Source organism: Mixophyes fleayi, chromosome 9 (genome assembly GCF_038048845.1).
Source record: "Mixophyes fleayi isolate aMixFle1 chromosome 9, aMixFle1.hap1, whole genome shotgun sequence".
NCBI lineage: Eukaryota > Metazoa > Chordata > Amphibia > Anura > Limnodynastidae > Mixophyes > Mixophyes fleayi.
This window is the reverse complement of record NC_134410.1, coordinates 58900015-58925900: the sequence shown is the minus strand read 5'-3', so window position 1 is coordinate 58925900 and position 25886 is coordinate 58900015. Positions and strand designations below refer to the sequence as shown.

Below are 25886 nucleotides of genomic sequence, written 5' to 3'. Positions count from 1 at the left end.
ACTGGGTAGGTAACTATAACACTCATTTTAATAGTTTTTATTTTAATTGAGTGTGAGAGATTAGTTTTGTAGAGTATTATTAATATTTGGTTAGATGGTCAGATTTATTTGTGTTCACATTAATATATAGCTTACTTTATGCCTCATTCTTTTTTATGTAACATTTTATTATATCTAGGTAGACTTTACTCTTCTAGTTCTAGTTTCCATAGCTGAATACAGCACTACTGCCTAATTTCTGTTTTGTATGCAATTCTGAATTGTTTTACTATGCTGAATGTGTGGACACTGCTCAGTACTAATTCTCTTTATGTAATTTCCATGCTATACATATATAGACTGCACAGTACCACTTCTATTTATGTAATTTCCATGCTGTACACATATACACTGCACAGTACCACTTCTCTTTATGTCATTTTCATGTTATCCATATAAACACTGCTCAGTACCACTTCTATTTATGTCATGTTCATGCTGTAAATATGGAAATTCATTGTACCACTTCTCTTTATGCAATTTTTATGCAGAACATACAGACTCTGCATATTACCACTCCACTTTACGCAATTTTCTGCTGCACATATGAACTCTGCACAGTACCTCTTCTCTTTGCATCATTTTCATGCTGTACAAATGGACACTGCACAGTACCACTTCTCTTTATGTAATTCTCAAGCTGTACATTTGGGAAAATCTCCCCTGCCCATGCATTGCCAAAAGTCTAGGAAGCCTGGCAGTGTCCATGTTTTTTTTTTTTGTTTTATAAGTTAAAGGTAAAATATTAGAATAGAAAAATTATGAAAGTGCTTCACCTGCGCTCCTCCAAGAGTGGGGAATGGAAAATAGGAATGCAGTCTCTACTCCCTGGGAATTGCCTAAAAATATCCCCGCATTATAGAAGAACAAATAGTTGATGGGATGAGGCACAAAAGGGGTAGGAAAAAAGACAGGTAAAGGTAAAGGCCTGTGTCAACAGACTTCTAATATCTGTACATCAAAAAATAGCTGGAGATGGTATGCATAGTGACAGTTATAAACTTCAATAGAGCAAATACAATAACAGTGGCAGTATATTATACCAACATGGCAATATCTAAAAGTCAATGTATGTCTCCCATATGTATTATTAAGGTAATGTCCTTAATTACACTTTCGTCATGATGGTATGCTCCTATGGGTTCTCTTGCTTCCGATTACCTCATGCAGAGAGAGGAATAAGAGGAGACAAGAAACTTCAATGGTGTTATAACGTAAAAACATTTATTCAATAAAACAATGGAAATGAACTTACATTTAGTAAGTCCAGCTGTGCATATAAAGGTTTCTTTAAGCGTTGTCTGTACTTAAACGCCCGTATTTCATCAGGGGATGCCCTGATGAAGTCATTCGACGAAACGCGTAGGGGCAATGAGAGCTGAGATCGGTTGAATAGCAACAATCACCCGGAAGCGTCTGAGACGCTGAACAGGGAGATCACCGCCGAGTGTGGAGCTATACCTGTTACTGGTAATACTGGCGTTTAAGTGTGGACCACGCTTAAAGACACCTTTAAGGCTTAAAGTGGCGATGGACGGACCCGTCTGTCATTTATGTAATGTAAGTACATAAATGACAGCTCTACATGAGGCAGATCGGGCCTGATTCATTCAGGAAATTGAAGCAAAAGTAAGTAAATAAGACAAAATCATGTTGCATTGGAGGGGAAAGTAAATTTAAAATGTGATGACAATAATTTTTTGGGGGCAGGGCATTTCCTAGATCAACTTTAAATTTCATTGTACAAATGGACATGTGGAAATATTTGCGCAGTTCCTTAACTAAGCTCTTTCATATTCAGAGATTGAACATTCTGTGGAATATGTAACATTCTCTCATGTTCTGTTGCCCTTAATTAACAATCAGATTCTAGTTTCATTCTAGATTCATTTTTTAGTACATTCTACAAAATGACAGCTAGAATCTAATTGGTTGCTATAGGCAACATCTCCACTTTTTCAAACCCGCAGTTTAGTTAATATACCCCATACACTAAGGTCCATGCAATCATTCCTATGTTTTGTCAATAAGGGTGTCGAGGTAATTCATATGGGGAGTAGTTCCATCCACAAAAACTTGTAACCTCATATAAGGTGTATAGGCTGACCAACCGGCGTCCCACTCATAGCGCTCAAAGAAAAACTCGGAGACAAGTGTTTGGCAAAATATATTCCGGCCACAGCTTTATTAAACATTCCTGTAACCGGCAGACAAGCGGCGTGCAGGGCTATTAGAATTTACCAAATATTCTAGTTCCATCTAGAATAAATAGGGCGTGTTCTGCCTATCCTGTAGGCACCGCAACAACGTCCTCCGGAGACCAGCCCTTAGCGTAGTTCACCCTCCAATAGCTGAAAACCTGGCACGCCGCCCGTATAGGCCCAACCATTGAAGCTGGAGCCAGGCATGCGGTCGTCTACCCAGGGTGCTACTCCCCGGCCCTGCTGGCTCCCCCCTTTTTAAGCCTTGCTCACCGCTTCTCCGCCCCTCCAACTGTGACAACATGGCTTGAAAGATAATTCGCTCAACTGTGCATAAAATAAAACAGCAACTGTCAACATTTATAAAAACGATTATGCTTACTGACCACAACATAGCTAGATTACATATTTTTATTTCTTTTCTTTTTTTTTTTTTATTTATTTATTCATTCATTTTTTTTTATTTATTTATTATTATTATTTTTGACCATATACAAACTGTCTGGGTTGGGTGGGTGGGAGACCGAAAACGATTGTACCTACTTCCTCCCCCTCTTAATACCCTTGCTCCGTCCCACCTCTTGACCTGCCCCCACCTTTCCCTGAGTGGCTACCTGCACCACTCAGGTGTGAAATGTAGGACGGACTTCCCTGTCCGCTCCCCCCCCCCCCTTTCTTTCATGCTTCTCACGTGGGCCACCTGGCATCCATCCCCCCTTATTCCTCTTTGGCGCCATTGCTGCGCCTGTGATTCCCTTTATCATCTGAATGCATAAAGTTATCTGGCCATATACAAACATTTCTATTTCAATAACTTCACTACAGATGGGGCTGGGAGGGGAAAAACCCATCATGCGCTTTGCTTACCAGAGGACTTAGGACCTGGGCGCTTGGCTGCACATGCATTCTTTTCCCTTCTGCTGTCCTCCATGTGGAGTAAAACACTTACCACCAAGGGTGGAGCTTTTAGACATAAGCGGGAAACAAAATGAACAAACCTCTGGGTATGTTGCCTGGAAGGAAAGAGCTCTTTTCCCCTGTGCCTTGACAGATGATCTTGTTAAGCTCAAGTCTGAAAAGCACCCAGCCCTCAAGGGCCAGGGAATCGAAAGTCTAGACTCAATCAGACCAGCATCCAGAGCCGCCTTGCTCAAGTGATCTATTCCTCTTTGAAATGTTCACTCAAGGGCAACATCTCTTTCTTCAGTCTATCAGGTTACAACCCCTCAATGACTTATTCTGACCACTTATCAATGGCCTTGTTGACTCATGTAGAAGATAAAATGGGCCTTAATTCACAGACTGTTGTTACATAAATGGACTTTAAAATACCCTCACACTTCCTGTCAATGCCGACCTTAAGAGAATCAATAACTGGACTGGGTATTGTAGTTGATTTGCAGATCAGCGTTGTAGACACCTTAGGCGGCAATTCCCATTTCGCAAATCAGATGGCAAAGGATAAATTATTGCAATCTCTGTGGAATTAGAATACTTAATATGATTAGGACCCGCTCTAGCAGTTCTAAAAATTAGATGAGGAGCTGGAGTAGTTCCATGGGTGAGGGACTATAGAGGGGAGGAGCTTCAGATCTCTGTAAAATGTTAACCCCTGAGTGCCCAGCTCCTGGTGCAGTCTCTATATCAAAACTATTCTTATAACCTGACTTTAGGAAAGCTATTTAACCACATACTGTGGTGCTGAATGTTATAGCTGATATACAAGTTACAGTCAACAATTTACTGCAATTGTCCAAAAGATGACATTTTTCAAATCCAAGCAGAAAATATGGAGAAACGTTTGCCCAGAAAAGTCTACAATTCAGCAATTATAGAAAAGGCCAAAATAGTGGCAGAGCAGAGTGTTAGGAATCAGCTAATACTTCCTAAAGATAAAAGTAACAATCGGTTTGATAAATTGATACCATTTTTAACCAGATACAGCCACAAACAAGGACAACTGGAAAAAATAAAGAAAGATAAAAAGAAAAAAAGCACTGGTCATTATTAAAAAAAGTTTCCTGTCGTAGCACAATTCATTCCCCTCCACTCAAATTTGTATATAAAAAAAGCGATGAATCTTAAGGATGAATTGGTAAAAGTTAATTACCACTCCTAAAAATAGGGATTATATCAAAACAGCAGGATTCCACAGATGTAGAAGATGTGTGCTCTGTAGAACCTATAAGAGAATAGTTACAATAAAATGTTTCTTAGAATAAATTGATATGTATTGTATCCTTTGGAACAATGTAATATAACCACTTATCAATAGGAATTATGAATGGTTTAATAGACCATTTATGGTTGTTATTGTTATTGTCTATATGTGTGATTAACACAATGAAAGGAATATTTTATTAATACCTCAGAGGGAGGTCCCTTAAGAGAAGAGATGCTCAGGCTCGGTTTTCTGAAAACCGAGCCCAACCCGAACTTAGGGAATCTGAGTAGGCTCGGAGCCGGCTTGGTATCTCTGCGCGTCCTCAGGTCTGAATCAAGGCAAAACATCATTATTGCGTTGTCGAATCTCGCGGGTTTTCGATTCCATAAGTACCTCCCTCCCTAGGAGATCCAGCGCCATTGCTCACACAGAAACAGAGGTAGCAGTGTTCTTGTCACTGTCCATTCTCCAGTGACATTGCTCAGAGCCATTGCCCACACAGAACCAGGGGTAGCAGTGTTCTTGTCACTCTCAAGTGCCATTGCTCACACAGAAACAGGAGGGGTAGCAGTGTTCTCGTCATTTTGCCAAAACCAAAACAAAAACACAAAGTTAATCCAGATCCAAAACCAAAACCAAAACACTACGTTAATCCAGATCTAAAACAAAAACCAAAACCAAGACACAAAGTTAATCCAGATCCACAACCAAAACCAAAACACGGGGGTCAGTGAACATCTCTACTTAAGAGGAAGACCCAATATATATTCTCCTTAAATAATATATATTAGCAATCTGTACATATACGCTTCCATTGAGTAATGATGGGAGAATTGAAGGTTTTCAGTAAAGAAGTTTTATAACTATCATGATAACTGTGTTGTACCCCTTAAAAAAATAAATAAATATATATATATATATACACACACAAATTTTCACTATTTTATATCTATGAGAAGATGATTATGTGGGAGGTAGGACACAGAGCTGATCTACAGTGCAGCCATCTCTAACTGCCGTCCGCATGCACCAGTACAATACATAGCAGGTCAAAGCGGATCCTGGACAGCACCAAACACAAAATCATTTAATGTAACTTCAATATATTCATGGCCTGTCCTTTATGACATCATAAAAGACACAGCGGGTATCTATGTCATAGATATCTCCACTGGGCCAAGTTCAGCCATCTCCATCTGGTGTCACTGCAGGAGCAGAATCAGGAGTAAAAGACAAAACCACAGGAGCAGGTGACCGCGGACAGGTATTTAATCTGATTAATAATTACTGATAACTAGCAGGGTAGATCAGGGGTGTAACTAGACATTTCAGACTCTATTACAGGATTCTTGTAAGGGATTCCATGCAGCACCCAAGGGTCAAAAAGACACATATAAGAGTCTTTGGTATGGAACCGCTTCTAGAAATCCTGCATTTTCCCCTGATAAGCGCGGTAATATCTTCATGATGTATGTGGAGATTGACATAGCTACGGCCTGATTTAGAGGTTGACCGTACGTATGAAAATTTGGTTGCAAAAGTGCGGCCTCGCGTATGTATTTTGAGCCCTAACTATCTCAAGGCACATTCAAAACAAAGTAATACAAATGTGTAAACTTATGCTCAACTATAGTGTGGACATGCGGCTTAACTGATTGGTACTAAATAAGAAAGTTCCATTACTCTATTCGTACACAATATAATGTAATGAAGTGTCATACACACAAAAGAGAATAGTCTTTTAACAGTGCTATTGATCTATGCGAAAGTTGCATTTTTTATATAAAATGTAGTTATGTTGTATGGAAGACATTGTTCTGTCTATATTGCAGTGCTTCAGCTACATTGCAATTGTTTTTTTTTACCTTTATTGTTTTGTCCTATTTTACATTTTTTTTAATTGCTTATTTTATAATCTCTGTTTGATGATGCGGACCCCTTCTGGTGCTTTATAAATAAAAGTTAATAATAATAATAATTATAATAATTATAATTAAATGCAAACACCCCCCATCTGTCGTTTACTGCTTTATAAATCTAATGGAATTCATCTTTCCTGCAATAGTTCAAATAGAAATGACAAATAAGAAATCCAAATAGATAGACGCAATTTAACATAATATAGCTAATTAATGTATCAATACACAAATAGTCAATCAGAAGCAAATAGATTGTGTTGCTGGTGTCACCATTGTTATCTTAGCCTCAGGTACCCAAAAAATATATACCTGCACTCACCCTTCCCTACCACAAATTCTGGGGGAACTCTTTCAGGCTACTATCAGGAGACATGCACACCAAACTTTAATTCAGGACATCTGTGGTGTCATCTCCATCCTAAACTTCAATTTAGAATGTGTGGGGACAATTGTAGGTCAAACTTTATTTCAGACTAGTGTGAGGTCACCTACACCCCACACTTCAGCTGCAGACAGATGTGTGAGGGCATTAATCACAACTGTAATTATATGGGAAATTTTACATAAGCCCCTGGTCTGTGGAATCACACAATGATTCTCCCATCAGTTCCTAGCCATCTCCACCCTTGGGACCACACAATAATACCTGCAACTATGACCTGTCTCACCTAGGACATCATGCAAAGCTTCTCCTAGCAACACCCATGACATCATAACATGACAAGGCTTGCTCTGATGTCATAGTTGGAGACATAGGCTCAGTCACTTGCCTCTAGTTCAGCACATGAGCTGTGTCAGGAGCAGCAGATGGACCACATGAGCAGATAACCCTGGACAGGTGAATAATATATATTAATATAAATATGAATTACTGGTTACTGTCAGGCTAGACTCTCAGGGCCTGATTCATTAAGGAGCATAAATGCTGGTTTGGGCTGTATTTTCAGTAAAATAACACTGCACATACCCGGAAACAAAGTATACGCCAAAGAACGCAGCAACGCCCAATTCATCTTCAAGCGCAAAGGACCCTTACTACTGCCAACAATTTCAGTTGCGTAACGGTGAGGGCACTGGGTGTATATATGTAGTCAATGTACAGTAAGTGTGTGTCAAGCTCGAGCGCACGCAGCAACGTCCGATTCAAGCTTTGGGGATCTTAAAGGTACGTGTTTTTCAGTTGTATCACTTGCACCAAATACAGGTCTGGTGTAAATGACGATTACTAGTGATGACTGCCGTGTGTGCATGCTAGAACATGTGTATGCATTCAGGAACAACTGTAAAATGTATTTTATTCAAATTTTTTGTCAAATATAAACGGTACAGCACATGTTATAAGAATACAACTCATAACAATATTAACAACGAGAGTATATAATACAACTCGGAACCACTACCGGGGGAGTGGACCACGAGGGCAATAACATCAAGACAGACGTGAATCAAAAGTATAATAGTTATGGAGTCTCCAGAGTACCATAAAGGGAGGGCGGAGAGGGGAAAGGAGGAGGAAACATCAGAATTTGAAAACAGAGAGGAGGAGGGGAGTAGTAGGGGGGGAGGTGGGGTATGTTAATAGAGGGAAGAATAGAGGTAAAGGAAGGGAAAACAGGTCCTAGCGAGACTTGTAAAAATGTATTTTATGTACAGTAGACATATATAACATGATCATACATGTATATTAAAGAAAATAAAATGTAAAAAAATAACTTTTAATTTTTAAATGTTAGGTTATTAATAGCTAGATTATTAACTGGTGATATTACTTGAATGTTTTGTTCCTGTGGGGTCTTTTGTGACTTTATATTCCACATATGTATCGGACGTATCCTGCAGTGCCTTGTCTGTTAGAACAGAGCGGACCTAGATCCGTATTCATCAACTGAAGTGTCTTCAGATTCGCTCGTGTTGAATACAGATGTGAATATGCCCAATATATGTGCATTTTTTTAAAAAAATGCACAATATGTTCGTTTTGCATTCTTTAATGAATCAGGCACTCAAATGTTTTCTATATGCATCTATAGCATCTATCAGGAACCTTTTAGCACACCTCAGTCTTTTTCCAGATAATACATCTTCATGGAACAAAATGTGATATCAACAGCGAACTAAAATACATCTCTGAACTATTGTGAGGTTACCTTCACTACAAATGTCAACTCAAGACAACTGTGAGGTCATCTGTACCATAATACATATAGTCAAGAGAGATTGAGATTACCTGCACCGCAATCTCCACCCACAGACACATGTGAACTGGATCCCATGTCATAGATCTTTAAAAGGCACAAGTTCTGTCATCTGCCTCTGATGGCAACAGAGGAGGGAATCTTAGAGCAGCTGATCAACCACAGGAGCAGGTAATTAATTTGAATATTAATTACTGGTAACTTTCAGGCTAGACTGTTTCTAGACCTGCAGAGGTGTGGGAAAAAGTAAGAAGAGAATTCAGTGCCTAATAGATTATCATCATGCTTTACTCATACATACTCATTTACTGTTATATGTTAATTGGCATTCATCTCAAGTATCCAATCAGATCACCATGTAGGAGTATATTGTGATTTTTGTGTGCAACTTTTATCACGTTAATTATGCCCTTCCTTTTTCTTTTTTCTGTATCCTAACATCTCATTTTGTTGCTGAAAATAAATATTTTAAAAATAAAAAATGTCTGGGTGATTTCTCTTTGCTCTCCATAATTCTTTTGCTTCACAAGGCTGAAATTTTTACCCAAATAGCACTGAAGTGTTTTTCTCCCAACAACCACATAGGGAATGCCAGAAACCGTAATTAGTTCACCATGCTGGATATCATGACTTATAGCCATAGAATGCTAGATTTTGAATTTGCTTTGAAATCTTTATGACTGTGATAAAAAATAAAGTACTGTATTGTATATTTTAACCAGGAATCATACTTTAAGACTTTTTTTCAATCTGAGTCTACAATATTTTGGAGACAAAAATAGACCACCATATGGGAGTGGTCAAACTAAAATAATAATGAATAATAAAACACATTGCATTTTGTGACAGAGAAATAGTTTAAATGAGTATTAACATCCCAAGGACCGTGCATGCTACATCTACGTGTGTATGTAACATTAACAGTTTATAACAGTGATGGGCAACAGATGGCCCTCCAGGCCTTCATTTGCTCCTTCCTGCTCTCTTGTCAGATATTCTAGGTATAATTTGTAACACTTAACTCTCTTATATAAAAATGCCCGCTAATGTGTTTTTACAGAAAGATGGCTCTTTATTTGAATTGATTAATCTAGCCTACTACTGTCATAAAGGGCAATGCGAGGCCCTTCAAGTTGCCCATCACTTGTGTAAATTATATAAAGAATAATAAATGGGGGTTGTGGATTATGGATATGTAATGTACACCCGAGTTGAGGGGTGCAACATTAAACCTGAGGCCCGAGAGGTTTATAAATGCATCACACACAAAGGTTGTTTATTAAGTACACTTAATATAGCCCCACAATTTCTCTAGCTATATAGGTAACACAGCCATTCCTCCGGATGCCTTTTTGCCCTTAAATGTATAAGCACGCACCTCTCACACACAAGAACATAAATGTATGCAAGTGGGTGAGAAGCCTCCCTACTTGGCATGTCCATTTGTGTAATTTAAGGTCCTGAATTACCTTTTTGGTAATTTATGGGCAGTGTAGTAGTGAGAATGTGAAACCCATAACACATAATTAAGGAAAACAAATTAAAAGTTGCAATAAAACTTATGTATATTGTTATAAGACGATTATAGCATTCTAATGTGCTGATTACACATTTAAAACGATCAGTTCCTATGAAAGTGCAATGATGGAGGCTGCACTTTCAATTCAGAGTGAAGGCATATTTTACTCCCCATCTGTTCAGAAGAACACCCCTATTGTTGATGTTAATGCTCGCCTGAAGACCTTTTCAATTTTTGGGTGATAAAAATGGTCAAATTTGGAATAATATACACCCTATTGCGTCCTCAAGACTTGGGGCTAGATTTACTAAGCTGCGGGTTTGAAAAAGTGGGGATGTTGCCTATAGGAACCAATCAGATTCTAGCTTTCATTTATTTAGTACCTTCTACAAAATGATAGCTAGAATCTGATTGGTTGCTATAGGCAACATCCCCACTTTTTCAAACCCGCAGCTTAGTAAATCTAGCCTTTGGTGTCATATATTTTTTGGCTGTCTTGTAATATCTTTACTATTTGCAGGAGAGATTCAATAGCCATTATCTATAAAGCATCATTAAATGCTGACTTTGTCTAGTAAAGTATATAGCTGTTATGAATTATAAATTTAATTTAAACTAACGATATTTGATGATGTAGGAATTTGTTTTCAATGCATTATTAGACACAGATGAAAGTGGTTTAAATCTTAAATAATCTTTTGTTATAAAAGTATTACATATGTCACAAATTTCTCTCCAACAATAAAAATACATTTCTTTGTGGTATGTAGATTAATTATAATTGCATGACGTTTCTGATGTAGATACAATTAAAAATAACAATTATAGTTAGTAATTTTTATGTATATTAGATAAATATGTACCCTCTTTGCCAAATTATCTTCTTATGAATAATGAAGTTAGATGGTGAATTTTCCTCACATTCCCATATTGCTCTCTGCTACATGTCAAATGAATTGAAGATTTCACTATCTCCAACTTTAAAATGCATACCCTAAAAAAATAATTAAAACCTATATGATTGATTTTTATTTTATCACATTAGAGGCAAACTGTGTAATTGTATGTCACTTGTGAAAACTAACAACAAAGTGGGATTGAGTAGGATGAGTGTCTGTCATTTGGCCATGGAAATATTCTACTTTATTCTACTTTAAGAGCATAATTTGATAATTAAGGGGAATATAGTCCCTGCACTGTGGTAGTACAAAGTTATGACTGATTTAGAGAGTAATGTTACTGTACCAGAAGAACAGATATAATCCTTATTCCAAGCAGGGTTTGGACCAAGTGGTTTGGGGCACACGGCAGGAGAGTAATGCAAGTGAATACATGATACAGTGGATCTGCAAAACTTAACATCAAATCTTAAAACACTTTTTAACCTGAAAGTTTTATTTAAAATTACATATTTTTAATCATAGTGCATAGACTCATGTGACATAGTGCAATCATCTGTACTTCAGAACGAGCTTGTTCAACTCCAATACAAAGCCTTTTAGCGCACACATATCTGTAGATCATAAATGTGTGCAAAAACATTATATTTTGAGGGTATTCTGTGTAGTTGAGCTTGCAACCAACTAAAATGAATGACTTGGTACTTAAAAGTATGTACTACAGTTATTTACATGCACAAACTAGATCCTGCTTATCCACACCAAGGGGTATATTTACTAAACTGCGGGTTTGAAAAATTGGGGATGTTGCCTACAGCAACCAACCAGATTCTAGCTGTCATCTTGTAGAATGTGCTAAATAAATAACTAGAATCTGATTGGTTGTTATAAGCAACATCTCCACTTTTTCAAACCAGTCTCTAAGAGGTCAACACTAACTTTTAAGGATGTCATAATCATCCTTATTATTCAGCAGTTGGCATTCAACATATATTTGTGTATCTCCTCAATGCCTAGATTAGTGTCCAAACTCTCAGGGCTTGATTCATTAAGGATCTTAAATGAAGAGATCTTATTTCAGTCTCCTGGACAAAACCATGTTACAATGCAAGGGGTGTAAACTAGTTTTCTGTTTTGCACATAAGTTAAATACTGACTGTTTTTTTATGTAGCACACAAATACTTGATAGCTTATTTGTACACTGAAATTTAAAGTTGATATTTGGAATACTGGAATTGGCTCGGCTTGGTATTTGGATCCCCTAAGTTCAGGTGTGTTCAGTTCTCGAGGAACCGAGCCTGAGCATCTCCAGTTGCCATAAGCTCCACTTTTTCAAACCCGCAGTTTAGTAAATATATCCCCACCAAGAGTGGGGAAGCCCGGAGGTCATGCCATCCATCCCCTAGTTGAGAAACGGTTTTCTATTTCAGAGAACACGTTACTTCAACAAATGTTTTATTTGGGGTGCTCATAAACAAAACATTTAAATTCATAATAATTTTTTGTTAAGGAAGTGTCAGCTAAGGGACACATGCAAAATGTATATGTGCCACTTGTGCTTGTATGATCAAGTATTTTCAATGTATTCCCCATCTTCACTCACAACAAAACTGTACACTTCAATGGAAAAATAAACAGTTTATATTTTATTTAGAAACAAAAATAGCATGTAACCACAACCTTTACATATACAGTAAACAAGCATGTTATAGATCTATACACTAACAAAGCTTTAAAAACAAATTTTAATATTAAAAATATTATTTGTTTAATTTACATATATAACTGTTGTCATACATTATTGTGGTTTTTGGTTACCATTAAAATACAGAAGAGATGTATATCTTTACTGATAAAGCAGTGGGCAAGGTTATTTAAAAGGCAAAGCTAGCATAAATAAGTAAATAAATATAGGAACAAAAATGCAATAACTGCACTTGATGGCTTTCCATCAGGCGATGAGAGTGTTGAAAATTACAGAGTGCACCACATTTGTGTACGGCAAATTTAGAATCAGACACACGCCTAACGGGAAATTACCTGCACTAAAAAAAAAAAAAAAGAGATGTAGTTACTATTACACTATACAAGCGCCTGTGAGCGATGGGATTATTATGGATTGCCACGTATGCGCTCCCGTGACTTTGGGCATTTACTGTATGGGGCAACACACGATTCCAGCGCTCAATCTTTCTCTACACTACCACATAGGTTATAGATTAGCCGAATCCCCCCAAACAGCGCCCACACACTCTTAGCTTCTGCCATCACCTATTGAATATGGGTAATAGGACCCCAATATACTGTCCCACACGATGTTTCTGGTTACACACAGGTTAGCAATGCCCATACCCGCAATCAAAGGTTTAATGCTCAAGACTCTGCTACACAAATGTACACGCAAGCACACCCTAGTCAAATGTATTGACAATTCACGCACCAGCATTGACAGGGTTAACATGGTCAAGCTATACTCTCCCTAACAGGCTAATGGGTTCCTTAGAGTACCAAGGAAAATACATATTACTTATTTTAGATTTAATATACAAAGATACAGGGTATTTAGATTTAAAAACAAATAGATAACAGCTGACATACAAAGAAAAAATGCATAAAGGTTTGAAGTAAAAATATAAATAAAATGCATAACCATTAAAAAACAAATGGGATGAATTTACAGAGAATATACTTACGTATAATAATCTGTATACAAGGGGCAGGCAGAAAAGATGGACAGTCCTTCTATTGGGATGAACCCCAAGAGCTGACCATTTGTCCCTTCACACACAGGCTTTTGAAGCCAACTAAAATGGGACGACATTCACAGAGGCAGTGTGGATGATAAGGTGGAGGGCAGAAATTTCCCTTTGGTGTCAACTGTTTGGCTCAAAAATATTCCAAAAGTTATGACCATTCTTAATTTTTTTCAGATATATATCTCCCCCTTCAATAAACCAGTCATAACTTCCAGCACATTCCAATACCAAACATGATGGAATTACAACAATATCAGATCTCATTCCGAAAGACATGTGATTGTGGTTGTTTACCTGTATAGTTGGTATCTATGCTTCACAACCCTTGTGCGCTGTTTGCCCCGGAGTATGGAATGACACACTGATTTCCTAAATATAAAGGCATTTTCTTTTAGGTTAATATTTCTATATTTTGTATTGGCCTAAACCAGTGTTGGCTAACCTGTGACACTCGAGGTGTTGTGAAACTACATGTCCCAGCATACTCTTCCAGCAATAAGCTGCTATATATTGGCAAAGCATGCTGGGACTTGTAGTTTCACAACACCTGGAGTGTCACAGGTAAGCCAACACTGGCCTAAACAGTTCTTCTAGCACATAGCTTTCCCTAATTTACACCTTACACCTTTGTTTTTACCCAGTCTAATTAGACAGTCTCTTCTAAATACGAAATACAGGATCAATGCCAATGCATGGCTATGATCTGCATATCTTACCTCCCACTGGGCTAATTGACCAAATGTTTTAAAGAAAGAAAATATTTTATCTTAGGGAAGGGCATGTTCATTTCTATTTAAAATTTTATTTGGGGGCCTCAAAATTTAATATTCTATTTAGACCTTCATCCTGACATGGATCAATTGTAAAACACAGTACAAGCTACTTCTTACTGATGAGGTGAAAAATGTAAGTTTAGTATGCATGTACCCATCTTCAAACTAGGTGTAGTGTAATAGTGGTGCTAGACATTTTTTTTTTACAAATTTGGGCATTTTCTAATCATAACAGCTGTGAATATGTAATGATTGCCTACTTTTTTTTAGCTTGACATTCAATAAAAAAAAAATCCTAATGTGGCTGTTATAGGATCACATGGTTCTCATAATTTATTGGCAATTTTTTAAAAAAAATAGAATAGATAGAATTGTATTCTTTGTTTTACAATGCTTGATTAGCTGCTACACTTTATGAGGTAGATACAAGTACATTTACAGAGGAGAAGGTCCTGACTGAACTCTGGATAAATCAATGAGGCCAGATAGGAGACATCCAATGATACTAAAAGATCTTAAAGGAGTGCTGGTAACACCATTAACAGAATTATTCAACCAGTCACTAGCTACAGAAATAAATCTAGAGGACTATAAAAGAACAAATGTAGTCCCACTGCACAAAAGTGGAAGTACGAAAGAGGCAGCAACTACCGACTAGTGAGCATCAGTAGTAAGGAAATTGATGGAAACACCCTTAAAATGAAAAGTTGTAGAATATCTAAATACAGTTACTTAAAGGATCCCAAACAGCATGGATATACTGGAAAGAGATCACGTCAAACAAATCTTATTGACTTTTTGGACTGGGTGACTAAAGTAATAGATCATGGAGGGGCGTAGATGTAGCTTACCTATACTTTAGCAAGGCTTTTGACACTGTCTCAAGCCAGACTGTTAAACTCGAAAGCTTGGGATCGGATTCTAAGATGGTTGACTGGACAAGATCTTGGTTGCAGGATAGAAAACAGAGAGATGTAGTAAATGGAGTGCATTCACAGGAGGGAAATGTCACCAGTTGAACACCCCAGGGATTCATACTTGGACCAGTGCTTTATAATATCTTTATTGGTGACATTGTAAATAGTATTGAAGGGTAAGTATGCCATTTGCCAATGATACATACAGATATGCAACAGGGTACACACCAGGAGGGGTAAAACAAATGATTGATGAGCTAGGTAGACTAGAGGAATTATGAATGGTGTGGCAACTACAGTTTAATGCCAAAAAATGCAAAATCATGCACTTGGGTCTCAAAAACCCAAAAGCTAAATACAGCAGAAAAGAAAGAAGTAATAATGCCAATGTATAGGTCATTGGTACGGCCTATCTAGAATACTGTGTTCAATTCTGGAGGCCATATCTCCAGAAGGATATAAATACATTAGAGAATGTACAAAGAAGGGCAACTAAAATGGTGCATGGCCTACATCACAAAACTAACTGGGAAAGACGAAAAGATTTTGATAAGTATAGTTTGAAGCAAAGAAGGGATGGGGGAGGGGGGTATGATCTAAACTTTCAAATACATCAAAGGGTTTTAACAAGGTACAGGAGGGAACATTCTTCAAAGGAAGATAAGTATTAGAACAGGAGAACATGCACTGAAACTGAAGGAAAGCAGGTTCAGAGGAAATCTGAGGAAAAATTACTTTACAGAAAGAGTAGTAGATAAGGGGAATAGCTTCATATCAGAGGTGATAGAGGCTAATACAGTCCAGCATTTTAAACATGCTTGAAATATACATAAGGATATCCTTACAAAGAACGAAGGCTCAAATAGGGTTTGAGGTTACCATAGGTTAAAAAATTAGCAGACTAGATGGTCCAAGTGGTTTTTATCTGCCATCAAATTCTATTTTTCTACATACTAAAAATGGTGACGTTTTTGTGAAAGTATAGCAGTCAAAATAAATATAAAGATGTAGTAGTTTTAATACTTTATAACACCTCTTGCCCCTTAAATGTACAAAAAAGCTGCTTTCCGTATGTGTTATTTACATCATATATTAAATGATGTACTTCTAAAAATATTCAAATATATATTCAGCGGCAAACGCAGGATTTCTAGAATGGAATTTCCACACCATGCCATCAGTGGGCGTGACCAGCATGCTTTGGGGCGTGGCTATATTAAACAGTGCTTGACTGCTCTCCAACTCTTCCTATCCCTATAATATACACGGGTAATGCTGCATGCACTACAGTTAGGTGCACGCAGCTCTCCCTTTTCAAGCAGAGCCGTGTGAAGCGGGGGCAGGGTCCAGCCACCTCAATTATTCAATGACCCAGGCTTGGAGGGGGGTTTCCAGGCACTAGGAACCCCCCCCCCCCTCGGTTTGCCTACGATATTACAAACTTCAGTTGTCTGTATAATGAAGCAGCAGAGACACATGTCTGATAACGTCCATTTACAATGTCAGTTAATATATTCCACTTGCTAGTCCTTGCCATAACCAGCGACAATATAACTATCACTCCTCACGTTAAATTCATCAGGCATTATCAGGTGGGATAATAACATGAAGTTTGGGAGTAGAAATAAAATAATAAACTGTACTACTATGATTCTTATATTCTCTTTTGTTATTAATGCTTGATGAACAAACGCTTTAAGGAAGAAACCTATAACAGTCCTTCAGAACATGTCCCTTTACCCCCGGGAGCGTGGCTCTGGGAGAAGCAAGTCACAAGCAACGTTTAAACTGTTCCTGAAACAGGTGAGATTTCAGCAGTGTCCTGCAGTTAGAGATGATACTTGACAGATAGACATTCTGTTGAAGAGTTCCAGGGGCAGCATTTAACAAGGGTAGTAGTCCTGAGAGGGGAGATAACCTGAAAAGAAAAAAAGGGTCAGTTTGAGCAGAGGATTGTTATGTACAGAGATTGTGATAATAGATATAATAAGTGGAAATGGATTGGAGAGCATGAAATACATTTGTAGTGAAAATATAATTAAATTGTAAGACAAGGAGATTTCAGTAGGAGAACAGTAGATAATGATGGAGAGTAGAGAGGTTATTTCTGTAGCAGCTATTTGAATGGATTGTAGGGGACCAAGATATAATTGCTTTGGAGTGAAAGAAAAAATGTTTTATTTCTAAAAGAATAACAGGGAAAGAAAACACAGAAGAAATATTAGGATTTTTATACTTCAGATGAATCTTTTTTTTCTTAGTCCACTGAGACACATTGGGAAACATTGGGCTATAGTATAGGGACAGGGCACTTTAAGACATCTTAGAAGTTCACCGTAGCTCCTCCCCCTCTATACCACTGTCCTGTTAGGCCTACAATTTATGTTTAACCAAGCCCCACAGAAAAGGAGAAAATAGAGACTCAAAACAGAAAGGAGGGAACAACATCCATCCAAGCTAAACAAAACAAGTCAGACAAAAGAAGAAACAAAAGCATGGACATCTGGTGTCCCCAGTGGACAAAGAGAAAAGTATTTATCGGAAATGTAAAACTACAATTTTCTCAGGCATTCATTGGAGGAGACAGGGAGACATTGGGTATGTCCCAAAGCTACCATCAAGGGTGTGAATGCTGAGAAAAAATAGCGCAAAGCCCCTTTCTCACAAAACTGTAATCGCAGGATGCAAAGACATTAACCTTGTAAAATTGGGTAAAAATGTGAATAGGGGACCAGGTAGATACCCTACAAAGCAGCTCAGTCATGGCAAAATGCCATTCTGCCTTAGCAGAAGCACTACCTCCGTACCGCTCATCCCCTGCTCCAAGCAGCACGATCATCCATGCTGTGCATTGTGACACTGCAGTCGCAGACTTTGGAGACCACCCAGTAATAAAAAACATGCCCTGCCACGTTGGGCACTTAATCTAAACTGAAGGCCTAACAGGAGAGGTGTATAGAGCAGGAAAAGCATCAGTGAACTTCAAGGATGTCTTAAACTGCCCTTACGACTGGTCCTTACACTATACGCCAATGTTTCCTGGTGTCCCCCAATGAATGCCTGAGAAATAACAAAATTTAAAGTTATGGATAAGCGAGAAGGCTGCAGTGTGCCACCTAAAAAAAATGCATAGAAAACTGGATGTATTGTTGCGTTTCTGTAGATTGAAAATAGGGTTTTATTTTTCCAGGATAAGTCTTTTATGTACAGCAATTAAACTCACAGGCTGTAGCATTTGACTAAAATCTGACTAGGTATGGTATTTTTAAAAATCAAAACCACAACATGTATGGCAAACATGGTCTCTGTATTATTATCTAATTTGCTGCCGAGGCTCTTCTCCTCTTTCACATACAGGGTGCCTCTTTTGATTTTGAAGTAAAGGGACAGGTCGGGATTGAGGCAGCAGGGCATGTGAGGAAAAACATGGTGGCCAGCAGTGGCATGTGAGACAGGATTGTGGGCAGGGGGCCCCTGAGGGAAAATAAAATGAGTATGTGTCATGGGAAATATCAGAGAAAAGCTGGAGAGTGTCAGGCTATTGTTGGTTGAAGAGGGTCCATGTGGGGAAGAGGCTACTTCCTCACATGCCTCCCTCTGCCTAGCAGCTTTAATCGCACATGCCCTCCTTCTGCCCACATACTTCAATGGCACATGCCCCCCCTCCTCTGCCCAGCAGCTTGAATCGCACATGCCCCCCTCCTCTGCCCAGCAGCTTTAATAGCACATGCCCAGCTCTGCCCACATACTATAATCGCGCACACGTCCCTCTCCCCCATCACATTAATCCTTCTTACCTTTTTCTCTACCAGAGATTTTCAGCTACCCAAGAACAGGAGGAATTCCAGCAGCCCACTAGAACTGTATCATGTGACCACTGCAGCCACATGATCCGGTGACGTCACCGTGACGTCGGCAGGTACGGTAGCTGAAGGGGATTTAGCGATTACCATCCGGCCACCGGTAGCCTCTTCAGGCTGCTCTACCCGAGATGCCTTGAGAGAGGAAGTGAGGCCATCTTTGGTGCCTTTTTCTTCTGACAATAAACAAGCCGAAAGTGGATTATCCGGAGCTGCCATCCAGGCCGGAGTCTTCTCAAAGACGGGGGTGGGAGCAGGAGACGGGCAACACGGGGTTGTACACGGCGGGGCCCGAAGCCTCCTCCCATTCCTCCAGCAAGGATATCGTATGTATGGTGTTTTCATGTTTCCCACAGGCTTATCATCCTCCAACCCTCCAGCTCAGGAGGTCAAGTCAGAGGGAAACAGTACCTCCAAAAAGAGAAAGTTGAACAACAATAGTAGTGAGAAGGACGATTTCGATCCCATCTCCTCACCTAAAAACTCCACTTCCTCCACCAACCACATTCAGAAGAAACTAAGATTTGAGGACACTCTAGACTTTATAGGACTCGATGTAAAGATGGCTGAGGAGTCCCCCTCCTCTTCTTGTTCTTCTTCTACCCCACAGACACTGAGGAGTAAAAACCTGCTCATCTCTCCGGTGGCTGCTGGCCATCATGCTAATGGACTCACCAAAGCCTCCCCTGTGTCCAGTTTTGCCAACAGCAAGCCAGGGTCAGCTAAGAAGTTGGTCATTAAGAACTTTAAAGGTAACAAAAGATCACTCATTGGACTTCCTAATTTGGTATATTATATGTGTATTCAAAGGTGGTGTGGTATTTGATTTATTTATGGTAGGAGCAGGTGTAGGTTGACATGTTTTGGTAGATGAAGTAAATCTGTATTGTCATTAAAACAAAAACCACACCAGTGAACAAGCAGACTGAAGTTATTGATATACTGATTTGCCTATTTCACCTGTTGTGTTTCTCTCCCTCCATTATTTATATATATATATATATATATATATATATATATATATATATATATATATATATATATGTGTGTGTGTTTACAAGCCTTAAAAGACAGGGTTCAATTGAATAAATACAAAATAATTCCACCTATAGAAGTTTTCTGGTAATCTTGATATACGTGTCTCCCATTATTTGGTTATTTAGGATGCGCCAATGTCTATGGGAATGTATATTCTTTAATGTAGAAATGTTTGCGTTCATCTGAATGTAACCATTGTTTGATATCCTCTGCATCGCTGAACTCTATCAAATTCAGCAATTTAAATTAATGCAAGCTCAGTATACAGTCCTGTATAAGAGGCTGTACAGTGATAACTTTGACCAAAGCAGCTTGACAGCTAGCAGCAATTCCCATGCTATGTGAGAGGTGTCAATTTAATATGGATGTCTAATTAAAAAGCTAATTGTTTCAGACAGTAAACTTGCAAGGATATTTCCCTTTTATACATTTCTTTATTATTAAGAGATTATATAAGGCGTCATACTACCAAGATTAAGGGTGTTTTCACACTTGAACAATGGCAGTTTTCCAGCTACTAAACTGTTAGTGTTTATAGTACTATATCTCTTCCATAATGATTCATTCCAGTAGATTGACAATACTTATGTTCAATCGAACCCAAGCACTTGCATTCAGGAAATGTTGCATGCATTTAAATTCACAGGATATATGAAAAATGTAAATGCCCTTCTAAATACAGATGTAAGTGTTTAGGGGCTTGTCATTTTCTCTGTGCTACTTCAATGTAGAGGATGAGCCCTATAGTAATTACAACTCTGTTGTGGGAAAGACCCTGTTGCACGTCTCCATATGATACATCTTTCTTAACTTGATGTATGTATAGTAGGTTCACTTTCAAATGAATGAGTAGTTGCTGCTAATTTTAAATGCTTTCTTAATTATTAATAAGTAACTAAAATATAAACAATTCTACATTACAGCTTAGTAGTGGGGTCTGCACTGTTTCATAGTTTAATTAGTGGTATGCAATTTTTATATTCATTTCCATATGCATGTCCACAGATAAACCCAAATTGCCTGAAAATTACACTGATGAAACCTGGTACAAACTGAAAGGAGCAGTTGAAGCCATTGAAAATAGCACTTCAATAAAATACAATTTGGAAGAATTATATCAGGTTAGTAACTTAACAATGTATATTGTGAATATAGGCTATTTTTTATATTCTGCAATCTATTTGACCCATTCTGGTGTATGTTTTTATTTTCCCCCTTTTTGCTTAACTGTCCAGCAGTTCCTGGACAAAATGTTTTGAGCTTCTTGGTAACTTAATTCATATGTGGCACAAGTAATGTTGACTGACATTGACTGTCATGTAAATGGTACTATAAGATTTCTTGTTAGTGCTGGGCAAGTATCAAATTATATATATATATTCTAGATCTCTATCAGTAATTTTATAACCATTTTAACAGCAGCATACTTCCTCTTTTTTTTTTCTTTCTGGGTAATTAATTTTTGGAAAAGAGATCCTATACCGGTAGTTTTGTTTGGATATGTACCAAATACAGATGATGGGGAAGATACAATAGGTACTGGTATTTTGAAAGTGTGTCTAATAAAATCCCATAACCAGTACATAAATTGTATAGAACATTATAGATCACTATGTAAGCCTAGAGACTGAGATCGCCCTTGCAAAACGTTGTGTTTTGCTATCAGACCCCTATATTTAAAAAAATACAAAAAAAAATGTCTTGGTTTATCGGCATGTTTACGGGGTCATTGTCCTCATGTTGGAATGTCCATCTGGAACTGATGGCCAGGTTTTCTGTCAGAACATCCTGATACATTTTACAGTTTGTAATGCCATTAATCTTAATATTGGCCTTTTAAGAGCCAAATGGCTCTTAAAATGGTAGCAAAACGGCTCCACAACATGAGCAATCCCGACTGTGATGGAATGGATGTAGTTTGCCACCCGTAGCGTCGGTGTTTACTGACTGTTTGGGTTTCACTTATTAGTAACCTGTTGCTGACCACATCTCTTTGTGCTACTTAGCCGCCAGATACTCTGACTGTGTCAACTGTGCACCACTATGCCCCCAGTTGTAGGAGACTTCTCATACAACTACCAGCACCTGATATCGCTTGCATTTGTATTTTGCTAGTTACTCAGTCCACTTGCCTCCTGACCGCTTCCTTCAGGGGGCTTTGTAGCTGGCAGAGTGCTGGCTCTGTAGGTCACAGGAACAACAGGTATAGGTGTTCACACCTCACAACATTGGTACATGAACAATTGGGACAAAATAAGCCCACCTCTGATCTGCCCAAACACCACTCCTGGTTCACCAAGGAATGTCCAGTTTTTGCTAAGCTGTAGTCGTTTTTGTGAAAGCTCCACCTCTTTCATGGCCCACAAGTAGTTACTTAAAATTGGGACATTTGGGAGATAAATGTATGTCATAGGAACAGGGCAGAATCTTTTGGAATAGTGTTGTTTATTTGCTCACAAATGGCTCTTAATATAGCTGTTACACATAACATCCACTTAAATTATTCTGTAATCCATCTAACCAATCAGTGTTTTGGGGACCTCCTATTTGGGTCAGAGTAACTGGTTCAAGAACCAAGCAGCCAAGGTCCAGATGGACAAAGACAGTGGTGGCTTCTCTAAATTGCCAGGGGGGGGGGGCAATCCTAGCAACCAATCCATGAAAGAAGTTTGTTTCAATTGTACTGGCAATGTACGTTTTAGGGGTGGAAAAATCTGAGGCAGACTTCCTCCCTGGATCCAGATGAGTGATCATTCTATCCTAATTTTTCTTGGGATCTTGTACAGATCAGGTAGTCCTGAAAATGCATCTATTGACTGCTCCTTTAAATTACAAATTGCTTCCCATGAAAACAAGGCAGTCCTGCGTACAGTTCCCTCTCGATCCTACCTGAGATTGTTTCGGTGTTCTAATGAATTAGGGAGTATTGGTACCATCCTTGTGCTCTCACCCTAGCAATTTCAAGGAGGCAGCACTACTCCTTAGTGTGTTTGTACTGCAGATCTATCTGTCCAGGACTCGGACACTGATTTTATTTATTAAGAAAGCTATGATAAACCTCTGTGTGTGCATGTTGTAATACTCACTGAGTAACTACCCCCACCCCCAACCTGCAAGGGGTAACCCCCTGTGTGCGACTCTTTGTTGATTCCCTTTTATTTTCAAAGTTTTCTGCAAAACTTTTTCAATAAACATAATTGATGGGGGGGGAGAAAACTGAGGTACCTCCACCAAGTTGATATCTTCCTGGATTCATTCAGACTGCAGTTCAACAGGTCTCTTCTGTAGTGAGATACTGGTAACATCAGGGCAGTCAGTCCTTCTTGGTCAGTGACTTTTTGAGTGTCATTGAACCAAGTGTGTAGAGTGCCCACCTGGATTCCACACAAAGTGGACATTTTTACCTCTGCTAAGAAGGCTTTTTATGCTGCTATTCATTCCTTGGCATTTCTCCTCTCTCATTCAAGGTAGATTTGGGATATCTCAGTCTGTCCCCCTTGAGCTGAATGGATGTTGTTAACTATCTCTCTATTTTTGTTACACAAAATAAAAAAGAAACCTGGGTTTCAAAATTAGTGGAACCCCCTATGTTGCTTTTGTTTTTTTAGGGGGTGGTAGTATTACTTATGTGAATAGTATGTTTTTACATGTTGGAATGAAAAAAAAAATAAACAAACTAGTTTTGCTGTTTTCCTTGACATGTAGATATTTGTAACACAGTAATATATTGGGCAGAAGTTTTTCTTGAAAATGCTTCAGTTCCTATAAAAACCAAGCATTAAAATGCTCTGTATTTATGTCTGCATTTTAGGCTGTTGAAAATCTTTGCTCCTACAAGATCTCTGCCAACCTGTACAAACAGTTGAGACAGATTTGTGAGGACCACATCAAAGCACAAATTCACCAATTCAGAGAATATCCTTTTTCATATTACATCTGTTTAAATGGTGGATTATTTGAAGAGAACCTAAAAGTGTCATCTTCACTTTCGTCTGTCCGGAAACAGGCTTTTGCTGCATTTTGTCCTGAGACACCAGGACTTTCTCAAAGCTATCTCAAAAGCTTACTTTGAGAAAGTCCTGGTGTCTCAGGATGAAACGCGGAAAAAGCCTATTTCCGGACAGATGAAGGTGAATGTTTTTTTTTTTTTTTTTTTATTGTTTTTTTTTTTTTACTATATATATTTATTTATTTTTTATTTTTTTTATGAATGGTGATGTGCATTAAAAAATTTTTTTATTTTAAGATCCAATCCCTCAATTTTATATGGGAGGGTGATTGTTGGCTAACCAATATTTATAGCCATTTCCTACAGCACTGTTCTTTTGTATGTTTGTAGTACTAACAAGTGGCTTCCAGAGTAGGCTGAAGAAAAATTAACCATCTGTATGTGGCCTTCGACAGCTATTGAGTGCGTCACATAATATATACATTTATATAATGGTACTAAGTTTCACAGTTATTTTGCTTTTGGCCATTTCTTTCCTTAATAGAATAATTACAGATTCGCTGGATAGTGTTCTTTTTCTAAAGAAAATAGACAAATGCTGGCAGGATCATTGCAGACAAATGGTAAGCCTTTTTATTTATTTTATAGTTGGCAGTAGTAGGGGCATATTCTACCCCTTCAACTTGTGAGAAAATTAACATGCTTAACCCTTCCGGTATACAAACGAAGTATTTCCATTTTAATATTCGTGTTTTTTTTTAAAAAGCAGTTTAATCTTAATATGTCTAATTACAGAAGTGTGATAATTTGTTGTATTTTCTAACTTCAATGATAGAAAAAATATTGATGTAAGCAATAATTGTACTTATTCATCTCATCTGTTAAAATGAATATATATGGCTGATCAATATTTTTTTTTTTTTTTTTAAAGATCATGATTAGAAGCATTTTCTTATTCCTGGATCGAACCTATGTTCTTCAGAATTCCATGCTTCCATCAATTTGGTAAGACCATCCTATCTATTTCTCTTAGAAAAAAAATCAAACCAGCTGTACAATGTTTCTGTAGCAATGTAAGGTGTATGGGAAATGTTTGCGTTAAAGGACGTGGCAGTACTCAAATATTCGAATTCACAGAAAATCCTTTTTTAGCCAAACTTCTCTCACTAATGCTCATCCCACACTTGATATCCCACTAGTTTTCTCTACCCTTTAGATTGTAAGCTGTGAGAGCAGAGCCCTCTGATTTCCAGATCACTCTAGTATGTTATGTCTGTGTGTATCTTACAAATAGCATAGGATGCCACTTCAAAAATACTATATAGTAAAATTATTCCAGTTGTGAAATCCATAACATTTGTCTTTCACAGTGAATGTCATATGGCTTTTCCATTGCAAACCATAGCATAATTCTCAGCACCTGTCCCCATTAACACCAAAAAGATCATGTGGTGGTTATTTTTCTTTAAATTAAGAAATGTATTTAAGTATGTAATTATCTTACCACAGAGGAAAATCCACAAAATATAACTTGCTGGAAATAGAAGTTGAGCAGACTTGACCTAGACTTTAGTATTTATGAATAGTAGCCACCTCTTGCTGAGTGTACATATTGATTTAGCACTTGGGCAGCTTAAGCTGCTGACAGTCTAGCAA

General features: G+C 38.1%; 1 protein-coding gene and 1 long non-coding RNA gene across 2 annotated transcripts in view; one reads left to right on the top strand and one right to left on the bottom strand.

Moving 5' to 3' along the window:
* Positions 1-12562: 12562 nt before the first annotated feature.
* On the bottom strand, positions 12563-19275 carry LOC142100674 (uncharacterized). Its single transcript, XR_012678879.1, has 2 exons — positions 19181-19275; positions 12563-17301 (listed from the first exon to the last, which is right to left on the bottom strand). It is a non-coding gene; the product is annotated as an uncharacterized LOC142100674 (long non-coding RNA).
* A 55-nt stretch (positions 19276-19330) lies between these two features.
* CUL4B (cullin 4B) overlaps positions 19331-25886 on the top strand; it is a 36101-nt gene continuing 29545 nt past the window's right edge. Inside the window, exons 1-5 of the mRNA XM_075184386.1 lie at positions 19331-19995; positions 21287-21402; positions 24093-24197; positions 24785-24853; positions 25162-25235. Coding sequence (XP_075040487.1) covers positions 19572-19995; positions 21287-21402; positions 24093-24197; positions 24785-24853; positions 25162-25235 — 788 coding nt within the window. The 5' untranslated portion in view covers positions 19331-19571. The remainder of the gene's footprint in view (positions 19996-21286; positions 21403-24092; positions 24198-24784; positions 24854-25161; positions 25236-25886) is intronic.